The 12,174-nt window shown below is 41.0% G+C and overlaps 1 protein-coding gene across 7 annotated transcripts in view; it reads left to right on the forward strand.

Annotated features, from left to right (window-relative positions):
* epha7 (eph receptor A7) overlaps window positions 1-12,174 on the forward strand; it is a 123,268-nt gene that overhangs the window by 38,348 nt on the left and 72,746 nt on the right. For all 7 annotated transcript variants that reach the window (XM_084737349.1, XM_084737350.1, XM_084737352.1 and 4 more), the window contains exon 5: window positions 5,272-5,607. In XM_084737349.1, the coding sequence (XP_084593475.1) occupies window positions 5,272-5,607 (336 nt within the window). The remainder of the gene's footprint in view (window positions 1-5,271; window positions 5,608-12,174) is intronic.

Below are 12,174 nucleotides of genomic sequence, written 5' to 3' on the forward strand. Positions count from 1 at the left end.
GAGAGACAGAAAAAAAAAAACGAGTAAAAAAGAAGAGAGGAGAGCGACAAGCCCTTGAGCCATAAGGATGAGCAGACAGACAGAGGAGGGCTCAGGATGTGGCGCAAATCTGTGCTGTAGGTGAAGTGGGGGCAGGAGAGTTTCATATTCCTGAGTCCAGACGGAGCATATTCGGTGAAACAAAGTGACGCCAAGGCGAGGAGGAGAAGAAAGAGAAGAGGGGTTCAGTGTGCTTCAAACAAACTGGGTCATAAGATGTGTCACCACGTCCAAAGGGAAAAGTGTGTATACCTTTTTTTAAGTGGCCACACTCGAAGGCTCCGAATCCTTCTCCAACTGCCTTTATCTCCCTCCAAGACCTCTCCAAGAACTCTGTGTCTTTTGCATGTCTTTGCAGACACGACGTGACAAACTTTCAGGCAGTCGCTCCTCAAAAGCATTCATGGCGTTGCACATGTGGCATGACAGATCATGACAGATGATAAAGAGTAAAGGCTGATTTATACCCTTTATGTTCAAAAGTAGATGTGTTTCAAACAATGTAACCATTACTGCCTACATACTTACATGCATTCTTTACATTGGCATTGATCCAATACATCCACTAGAGGGCGCTGCTCAGAGTCAAAAGTTACCCCAAATGAAAATGAAGAAGAGTTGAAAGTTTCTGACAATAATTTCTGAAAATTATTAGTTTCAGTCCTAATGATGTACCTCTTGAGAAAAAGGCCAAAACAGAGGCAGCGTTGTAGACAGCAGTGGTCTGTGTTCCATTTATAGCCTTTCATGATTTCCTTGCTAGACTGAAAAATTTTGGTACATGTCAGTAGGGTTACGCTGATGTGATGGCTGGCAGCCTTCAACCACTGAGCCCTCTGCCATTGTAACATCATCATTTAAAAGCCTTGTGTATTTTAGGTAGTATGTCCCCTCAGAGTTACGGTAGAGTTGTTGCCTAAGTTCAGTTTTTGACATGTGGACGAGAAAATAAAAAGAAGCTCTAGCTGTTTGGACATGTGGTGTGACAACGAAGACCGTTCTAGACCCAACAATGATGTCACCATCTATTGCAGTGTTTCAGTGTGGAAATGGTCTTACACCAATTCAGTATGCATTGCCCAACCCTACTTACCCATCCAATCAGCCTGTATAGAGACCAAGGATCAAACAGTATCGGGCAAGAACGATTGGTGGCCAATCAAGAGCACCCCTAATAAAGAGACCTTGAGAGAGATGTTCAGTTCCTGCCTACTCTCACAACTCTGCACATATTGGATCGCCTGTTACAAAAGGTTACAAAACTCATCGAACCTAAACCCCAATTCTCCCACTGGGGAGCGAGTTTCAGAGCATCGCCGTTAGACGATCCAACAAGCACTTCATTTGAAGCACGCTGAGGTCTCTTGAGGCAGAAAGGCAAAGCTTGAGGGCGTGTGGGTCTGAAAAACAGGACAAAAGACAAAAGGTCACTCAGATCCAGGGTCACTCTAATCTAATCTAATTTCCTTCCACCCCTTGTTGGTGAGAAATCACTGCTTTGATCTGCGGCACCCGAGACCCAAATGAGAGTGGCACAAACAAAATGAGATATTATCGTTGCTTACCGTGGCTATGGAAATGCTGGAATAAAAGATCACGGAGGTTCAGGCTGGCTGGGAGGTGGGAAGTGTGTGTGTGTGTGTGCGTGGGCGTCTTAGTGCGTATGTGCCGAGGCACACCTTCCCTTTGTCCGCCAGGAAGATTGAGAGTGCGGGTCGAGTGTCAATGCCAAGGCTGAAGTCGAGTGGCGCTATCAGCAGTCACTCGTCTCCACTTCACCTGCCACAGGTGGCTCTTTCATCTTGCCAGTCCACAGCCTGTCTCTTATCTTCCCTGATAATCATGAATATGGATGTCTCGTTGAGCCCTCGGTTCTAATGGGTAGAACAGGGAAAAACAACTAAGTGCCGTATTAATGAGCCTGAATATTGTGATAGCAGTTTTGGCTTTATACATATGCATGACCTATTTTGTTAGTTAATGTGACAAATTTAATGAGTTGAGAGGTCCCTCCCCAAGATTCCCTCAAAGAATATTTCCTGAGAAAACAGAACAGTTTAAATCTCCCAGAGAACAAAATGAAGACGTTCTTAAAACATCCATAAACAAAGAATACAAGTCATATAATCTTTACTGCGTTGGGGGGAGTTTATTTATATCAACATCTGGCCCGTAAAAGCCAACAGCCTGGAATTTGAAAGATGAAAGCAGCAATTTGTTATTCATTGTTTTACGAGATGAGCTAATCTCTTTGCCATTACGTGAACATTGACTGGCAAATGGTCTGTGGTCCTGTGCACTTTTGATGACATGGAGCGAGTTGTTATTGTATGTCAAGTGAAATTGTATATGGCAGTTACAGGGCGGTGATAATCCAGGTCTAAATCTTGTTCATAAATTCTGTGGCGGAGTCAGTCTTTTAGTCTTTTTTTGGGAGGACATTAACTTTAAGTGTCCTGCTGTCTACATGATATACCTTTCTGCGGAAACCCAGTAAAGCCACTGTCTCCAGCTGGGATAGTTGTATATCTCTGAGAACAGGGAAACTTGGAGAGAGGCTGACTGTGGTTTGTGATTCCCTGCTAAGCATTTGTCTGCCCATGTAACCAGGTCTCAGTCATTTCCATAGCAGCTGCAGATTTTATGCTGTTAACAATCGCTATGTAAACAAAGCCCTTAGTCCATCTGGATGAATCACCAGCTATGTTTGCATGCATGAGTACACTGTAAAAAAGCATCAGGTTGTTTCAGAATTAAAATATGAGGAGCCAGGCTGCCTTGATGCTGCACTCAACATTATTTTTATACTAACAATGGATTAGATGACCAGGTGTAACGTCAAAAGGGTCTCTCATGGAGAGAAACCATAAAAAATTAGCATCTGTCAGCTTTTTTTTTTTTTTTTTTACAGCCAGCAACTTTCCTGTTACTGTTCAGCATCAGGCAGCTTTTGAACCCACTGTATGCTCTCTGCCCATCACCAAACAGCAAACACATGAAGTTAGCAACTAGGTGATGAATATAGTGGAACATTTAGCAGCGAAATGAGTCAGATATTTATTTCAGATCTTGCATGAAAGTAAACATTGGACCTCCATCATCAGGTGGCACAAAACACAAATCAAAATTAGAGTTAATGTAATGTGTCTGTGTCATATTGATACCACAAAACCCATATCAACTTTTCAGAGCCATAATATAATTAGTTTTAGGATGCTGTTGAGTTGCTGAGTTTTGTCTCTAAAGTGTCCAAAGGAAAAGTTGAAAGTTGCTCAGAAATTTTGAGTTGAATGAATTAAAAAGGACATTTAAAAAGAAAATCTTGCTTCCTGATCTGGAAACCAGTGCTAGCCATAGATGCTAAACTGTTGTCAGCCAATAAACAGCCAGCATGTAACCCACCTAAAATATCAAAATGTTGTTTTTACATTTCTATTTGACATTAAACATTAAAGGTACAATGTGTTAATTGTAATACAGTGTGATCTTTAGTTGTGCTAGCCGCTAAGCTAGTTTTGGCCCTAAAGTGACCAAAAAAAAGTTGAAAGTTGCTTAGAAATTTTGAGTTAAATGAACTAGTTTGTTTGATTTGATTCAACTTAATTTAACTGAATCTGAGAATATAAATTAGAAACTTTAAAAAGGTCAGCAAATAACTATTTTGTTAATGTGATCTTTAGCAGTGTTAGCTGCTAAGCTAGTTTTACCCCTAAAGTGGCCAAAAGAAAAGTTGAAAGTTGCTTAGAAATTTTGAGTTAAATTAACTAGTTTGTTAATTTAACTCAATGTGAGAATATGAGTTATAAACTTAAAAAAAACTGAGGTCAGCAAATAATTTCATTAAATTTAACAGAATTGAAAAGTAAATTGTTAACCAATTATTAAAAAAAAAAAAAAAAAAAAATTAAGTTGATAACAGGCCACCACCCAGGTGTTGATTTGAAAAGACTTAATTTGTTTGTTACCAATTTAAGTATTTTTTTAAAGTTAGTCCAACAATTTTTTTTTCAGTGTAGTTAGTTCATTTCAAATTAAAATTTTCTAAGTAAAGCAGTTTCAGGTCAGATCCTGAAGTTGCCACAATCCCAGATCATAATGTCTTTTTGCTGTAATGCAAACAGCTAAATTAAGTAATGATGAATTCATTCATTCATTTTCTGTAACCGCTTATTCCATAAGGGTCCTGGGCTGCTGGAGTCTATCCCAGCTGACATTGGGTGAGAGGCGGGGTTCACCCTGGACAAGTCGCCAGTTCATCACAGGACTGACACATAGACAGACAACCATTCACACTCACATTCACACCTACGGGCAATTTAGTTTCACCAATTAATGTAGCATGCATGTCTTTGGACTGTGGGAGGAAGCCGGAGAACCCGGAGAGAACCCACACAGACACAAGGAGAACATGCAAACTCCACACAGAAAGGCCCTGGGGGATCGAACTCAGAACCTTCTTGCTGTGAGGCGGCAGTGCTAACCACTGCACCACCGTGTCGCCCATAATGATGGGTGATCATCCATAATTCTAAAATTTAAGGTGGAAGTGCTTTGACATGTGAAATGAAATAACAAAGAGTAAAGAAAAAAGGCTTTCTGAAGAATTTTAAGACAAATGCAATGCACACTGGGATACCAATAAACTAACAATTGTTTTTAACAACTTATTTTATGGGGTCAATTAACAAACAGTTAAACATTTAGTTAACTCTTTATTTTTAGTTACCCATGGTTGTAAGCTCTGAAATTGGATTGAACTTCAAAGTGAAAAAATGCTTTCACTGTAATCTTTCTTAATCAAGTTAATTTTATTGTGTAAAGGATGGTGATGGAGGGTAATGGAAGTGGCTGGCTGTCCCTTTAATGACAATTCATAAAAACAGCGACATAAAAACTGCCTTGCCTGAACTCCGACTATGAAATTATTCTCCCTTTGAAACTCTGGGCTCCACTCCTTGATTTCACAGCCTTCTAACACTGACCTTGGTGCCTGCCAGAGCTGACTTCCTTTCAGAGTACCTGTACTTTTTTTTTTCTGGATCTGAGTCTTATTATAATTGAGTGTGAGTGTTTGGCTCTGGGGCTGGAGCTGGCATGTCCTATAGTGTGTGTTTTTTTTTTTTTCTCAGAGAACAGTGAAAGCACAGATCCAGTCAATGCACACTCTTGGCTGTCACTTTCCTTGGCACTCAGTTATTTAATTCTGGCTTCCTCCTTGTCCACCTCTGACAGGACCTCCCTCAGCGCCGCAGAACCTGGTCTACAACATCAACCAGACCACCGTTAGCCTGGAGTGGAGCCCGCCGGCTGACACGGGCGGCCGCAACGACGTCACCTACAGGGTTATATGCCGGCGCTGCAGCTGGGAACCCGAGGAGTGTGTTCCGTGTGGGCCCAATGTGGGATACTCCCCCGCACAGTCAGGATTAGTGGACACTTATGTGACCATCATGGACCTGCTCGCCCACGCCAACTACACTTTTGAGGTGGAAGCTGTCAATGGGGTGTCGGACCTGAGCCGCACACAGAGGCTGTTTGCGGCGGTTAGCATCGCGACTGGACAAGCAGGTAAGGACTCATTTATAATGTTGATTTGCACCTGGAAAATTTCTCTGCAATGTTTTTCTGTGGGGTAAAAGTGCTTTTTTTGATTGAATTACTATGGAAGGAAAAGTCGTTTTTGTAGCACAAAGTTTTCTGGATGTTTGCAAATTGAATTTTAAAGAAATTCTTCATCATTTTGGGAAATACACGTATTCTCTTTCTCTCTGAAAGTTAAATGAGAAGATCACTATCAATCAATGTCTTTGTGTTAAGTTCTCAGTACTAAAGTCAAGAGGCAATTAGCCTAGCTTAGCATAAAGATTGGAGAAAGTGTTCAAAAATACAGCTGTTTGATATTAGAGTTAACATTAAAGGTGCAATTAAATGAACTAGTTTGTTTGGTTTGATTCAACTTAATTTAACCAAATTTGAGAATATGAATTAGAAACTTTAAAAATTGAGGTCAGCAAATAACTATTTAATTAAACTTCAACAGAGTTGCTACACTGAAAAAATAAATTGTTAACCAATTGTAACAAATTAAAGTTAGCAACAATCCACCACCAAGTTATTTTAAATTTATCTGAAAAAGAAAAATTGTTTATGTTACCAGTTTAAGTATTTTTTCTGCAGTAAAACATACAAAAACTACTAGACCTATGTTCTATATTTTGTTGAGTTTTGTACCTTAAATAACCCAGATATTTCCAAGCATGTTCAAACCCACAATGTGTAATTTATTCAAGGTGTGTTTAATTTAGTTGCCAGTTACTATGACGTCTGGAGGAAGGCAGGATATGTCAGAGAGAGAGAAAAGGGGTTACCGTATATGAGTAAACCTACCTAGAATAGAACTTTAATACATTACTTTCACCAGCAAAATTACAATTACATATTATGGATTTAATGCACAGACATGAGGCTGGTACTGATGTTCTTGTCTGATTCCAAAAGCGAATTTCCATACTTCCCAAAAATGTTGAACTCCTTTAAAGCTGAAGTTGCAGAACGTTGGGCTCACACCAGTCTATGCACAGCTCACCCTCGGCTCCAGCTGATAGAGCATTAGACATTAACATGGCGATTGGCAGTTTAATTTTGAAAACCTCTCATATGCAAACTACGGTAATGATTCCCCATTAGCATTAATGACCATAGTCTGATATGATCCATAATATATCCAGTATGCACATTACCCAGATTAATTTAATGTGTATATCACCACTACAGTGGCAAACATTATTAGCTTAGCAATGATGCAGACTCCCAGTGGTACCTAAAGAGCTAGTACTGTATTTGCAGCTGGGTCTCAAGGGAATCTGGCGTAATTAAAATGCTGTATTTTGCGGTGACAAACTCTAAAGCCTTTTTTATTCATTATTTCTATGGATCCACCCAACAAGATTCCTCTTTCACGCTCGAGCATCCATGAAACACAGTTGGCCCGAAAAAGTGTTCTGACTATGGTGATTAAAATAAGGCAGCAAAGAGAGGACTGGAGCTGTAGCTGGATATATAACCTCTGTTTCTGGCTTAACTACACCGTCCCTCCGCTACGTGATGCTTCCTTTTTCATCCTCATATGTCATCATTTGCTGTAAAGCCAATGCCACTTTCTCTTCAAAACATATCTTTAGAAGGCTGTGAAAGGAGACAGAGGCCTTCGGTTGAATGGATGTGTGCGCGGTGCAGTGTTAGGGATGATGTATTTCGTGACTCTGGGTCCGTGACAGAGACACGCGCTGGAATGCGCCGAGGGGTTGCCCGGCCAAGGACGTGAGGATAGCGGGAAGAGGACAACCTGCAGGAAAAAGCCAGGAAAAAAACAATTAACACATGCTCTTTCAGAGTCACTCATAATTATACGTGGCATGTTGACAACAGACAATTACTCAGTTAACCCGGCGGAATATTTAGCCATTAGCTATTGTGGAGGAGAGTGGCGTGCTTGGCCAAGATGGTGTCATGTTTATTATTTGGAGTAAGTGGTGCCATTTAAAGTGCTATAACACTGTAATCAGTATAATTGGCCAGGATGGATCAGCCCACTGATGATTCTGTTGATATCTAATAGTTCGTGCCAGTCATCAATATCTCTGCATTTGCTTGTTTTCATTTTAAAAAAACTACAAAAATGGCTTGATTTTTCCCCGAGCGTTTAACAGCCTCGGGATGGACTAGTCTCTGAAACACTATTTAGACCATGATGCAATACTAAAATCCCTCTTTGAAACCCAGACTAATCAAATCCCTTCAGCAGCTCTCCAAGGCAGGGCGACTCACTCCATCTGTTCAATGGCAGGGCAGCTCTGGGACAGAATAATACCTTTCAATGAAGGCTGAAATTACAGAAGATAGCATTGAAAAGAATACATCAAATGTGCAGAAGAATGGCCATGCAGGATTATTGTGTTGTTTCATGAAATGTGGACTAAAACCTACTTCTATTTACAGTGCAGGGTTACACTACTGTGGTAAGAAGTATATTCAAACATAATTTCTATTGCCTTTACCCATAGGACTCCATCCTGACCATTTGGGGTATATTCAATCACAAAAACTTCTTTGTTAGGTTGGATGAAATCATCTTAACTCAAGGTCCACTTTTGAGTTTTTGTGAGTTTTGTGAGTTGTTTGGAGTTTTTAAACCAGAGATGGTCCACATCAGTACAATTCCTGAACGTTGTCTACCACCCGATACAGAGGACTGATATGTGGAGGACAACCCTGGAAGTAGCAGGGTCCCTTTCTGCGGCAAATAAATTCCGCCATTTTGGATTGATGCATAGACTTGTGTATTTGCCAATACCCAATCCAGCACTTTAGGCTGTTTTGGAGGCATTTCCGATACTGGTATCGTATCTGAGCAACCCTAACTGCATCCCACAGACTTCATCAGCAAAGTGAGCTGGTTCTGTAGTCAAATTACCGAGATCTGGATCCTCAGTCACAACATGAGTTGTTTGTACTGTAAAGAAAGACCTTTCTTACACAGAGTTAGTTGGAAAGATGATGGCTTGGGTCAAAATAAGCACTTTGTTAGACAACCCTTGTAGCCTAGCATTGTTGGACAAGTTGAAAATCGTGATTAGTTAGTTAGATCGATATCAAAGAGTAGGGTCTAATTCCTCTGGACACAACTGGATAGACCTGCTGCCAATCAGAGAAGTAAAACATGACAACATAGTGACGCATGCAAGTTGTGCAAGTGCTTGGTCCCTTGTCAAGCAGGAAAAAATGGCATCCTGGTCACAAACTTTCTCTAATTACAGACGTATGCTAAAATGTGTTTCTGCACACATTTGAGGCAAGAAATAAGCGATGCAGGAACAGAATCTTGACTCATATTTGATCAGCACTGCCTAGTTTCATGAGCCTGGTGTGTTATGCTCGAAACATGGGATGTGGGACTTTTCAAATCTGGGCCAGTAACGTTTCTCTGTTAGTCATCATATCAAACCTGCCCCTTGTTAAATGAACGGTTATGATTTACCCAACAGGATCCAGGTCTGTCTGAACGGGAGGGTGGCCGGATGCATCTGCCAGTGCAAATGAAACATGAGCTTGCAGATTTCATTTGGTTCCAAGGCTAGAACCTAGAGAAACCACTTCATTAAGATTTGAGGAAATATTGAGTTCATGGTTAAAAGAAAAAGGTTGACTGCTGGTAGGAAACGGGAAATGAACATCAGCCTCTAATGTCAAAATTGGGAACTTTGTTGATCCGTCCGCTCACCCTGAAAGCTGGTTTCTGAGATCAGAGACAGGCGGTGGAACTACAGTCAAGGTCAGTCTCCAGGTTTCGACCGAAGAGCAAGTCAATAGCCAGAATCAGCTTGATATTGACGGCCGTGTGATGGTTCTCTTTTGTCTCCCATCTTGAGCAGATATTAGCTGCACGCTGCAGGGCTCATTGTCCTGCTCACTGGACCCTCACTGTGTCCGGCGCTCCCTGGGCTGTTGGGGGACGCTTGAGCGCTTTGTAATTGGAACATCGGAGCTTCCTAAAACAATCGGTCCTTCCTGAGCAAGCATGCAGGACCACTCATTAGAGAATGACTGCATTATTAAAGCTTTTATGGCTCATCATTCAGAATTGATTAACCTTTGCGTGGCGAGGTGCCGGAGCCCTGTAGCACTGAAAGAACCTCAGAAAAGAGAAGCCCTCCTCATCTCCACCTCCTGCATGATAATCAGGATGAACATAGGCTCGTAGCTGGGGACTGGGGGAATGAACACGCGGTGTGTGAATGCAGATGGTGATCCATCTGATGAGGAATTCACACCTCCCCTAATTACACCAAAGGAAATGTCTGGAGCGAGGCTGGAGCTACACAAGGTGCTGAGTGCTTATTGTTCCCAGAAACCTAATTACCTCTCAGCTCTGTCTTAAATGAGTTTAAGTAGAGGCTGCGAGTTCCTAAGCTTGATTTCCACGGCTCCGACCTAGCTGTCGGTTCAATAGAGATCCGTCACGTCGAGGATTTTCGCCGTCTTCGCCATCGCCGTTTGCGGGAAGTTAAGAGTGCGTTTCAATCAGCACTCCATTGTGAGTCAACAGTGCCACAGAGCCGCCCTTGGAGGCCCTCGGAGGCCCTCGGAGGCCCTCCGTGCCTTGGCTTTCCTCAAGCGCACTTGTAAACAAGGCCTTTTGTTCTTGCAGCACACTCGTGAGTGGGCACCGCTCATAGAATAACCATTAATATTTATTCAAGCGGATGTTCACATCTCTGAGCCAGAAAAATCGCTGTGGAGAAGGGCACAGAAATAGGATTTGTAATTAGTTATGGGAAAGGCTACAGGACCTGTGTGTGTGCGTGTGTGTGTGTGTGTGTGTGTGTGTGTACATGCTGTGTGTACGCATGCAGCTCGGGACCACTGGAATGGGGTTTAGGTGCGATCAGCAAGAGGTATAAACAATATAATGAGTGAAAGGAAGAGCCTGTGGAAATTGATTTTAATGTTGACTGCTTGTATTAGCCAGCAGCACAAAGCCTGTTACACTCCGATAGCAACTTTTACAATAGTTGAGCTGTGCTGTGAAGTATTCACAGGCTCCACGGGTGAGTCAGAGCAGAAAACAGTCGGGTGTGACTTGTGCAGATGCATTATTTAGACTGCGGTGAGAAAGGCCTCAGAATGCAGAGAATGCCACAGCTGTCATTCCAAAACATTTGGTAAGATAAAGACTAGGGCTGCACAATTTGGTATAAAAAAAAAAAAAAAGTCATGTTGTGATTATTTGACTGAAATTGCGATTGCGATATGATTAGTGGGAATGTTTGACTGGAAAACAGACAAACAAAATTGTGATGATGTGACATTTTTATGGAGTCTGTACCAAAAAAAAGATGTTTACTTTCATCTGGAGAATAAGATTTGTAGGCCAGGGCGTCTCTGCAGCTCTACATTTCTCCTTTTCAAAAAACTGCAATTTGGTTTGTTTGCATATTACATGTGGCTGTATTGCGATTCCGATGAATTTGCTATCAATTGCACAGCCCTAATAAAGACATTGTTTCAAATTTTACATCTGTCTTTGTGTAATGGCTGTCAGACACATAGAATACATAACATTACTGACTATATCTAAGAGGGTAAGAATCTGGTGATTAGATTCATTATATAGCAATACTGTAAAAAAAGGTAATATATTGCTAAATTTTTAAAAAACTAATTTTAGGAAAACTGTCATAGTATAAAGAAAACAGTACTATATGCACAAAAAGTTTACTTTTTTATTTAATCAGAACAGTGAGGATGGATAACAACATTGCAATCCAGCGGTCGAAGGTTTAAAAACAACACAAAATGAACCACTGTCATGAATCTCTGCATGTATCATGACATCACAATAAAGTGTTTTTGAGAAATAATCACACAAAACTCAAGTGTATCAATATTTTATTGCGCACCTAATATCGTTTCTGTTAAAATATTGGCTTTCTGTCATCCAGAAAACAACGTCCGTTACTTAAATTTTCATCACGGCAGGACATTTATGGAAAGAGACACTATTGTTTGCACAATGTGTCAGACCTAGTGCCCAAGAAGGAGCATGGAGGAGCGTTTTATGGATTTTAAAATGTATTTTCCATTGAAGCCTTAAAGAGCAGCTAGAGAGATGAGGCCAGCACACTTTGTGCCATGCCCCTCGCCCCCTAATAATTCTGAGGTCTTTGCCAGTTTAATTGCATAAAATAAGAATACTTTATTGCTAATTAGCCATTAGAAGCCCGAATCCAATGATGAGTCAGACAAGCGATTATGTTTATTTTTGCAGATCAATTATCTGGGTAGTTATGTAGAAAAAATAAAGAAACCCTCTGATCCTGGTGGTGTTTCCAGTGGACTGACTGTCAAACCAAACTCCATTCTAAAAGTTGGTGTTTTACAGTAGTGTCATATTTTTTCACAGTAAGAACTTTATTTTCACCATCACTGAAACTCTTTTCTGATTCACTTCAATCTACAGATAAAATCAGCACACAAAACCGTGTCTTCTTTTTATTTATTGATGTGCAAAATGTGAGGCAGCAGCTTCTAAGCATGGTGTCACTAATGTCTTCGACAGGAAAGTAACATATGCCT

Source organism: Lutjanus erythropterus, chromosome 15 (assembly GCF_056507025.1).
Source record: "Lutjanus erythropterus isolate fLutEry1 chromosome 15, fLutEry1.hap2, whole genome shotgun sequence".
Lineage (NCBI taxonomy): Eukaryota > Metazoa > Chordata > Actinopteri > Lutjaniformes > Lutjanidae > Lutjanus > Lutjanus erythropterus.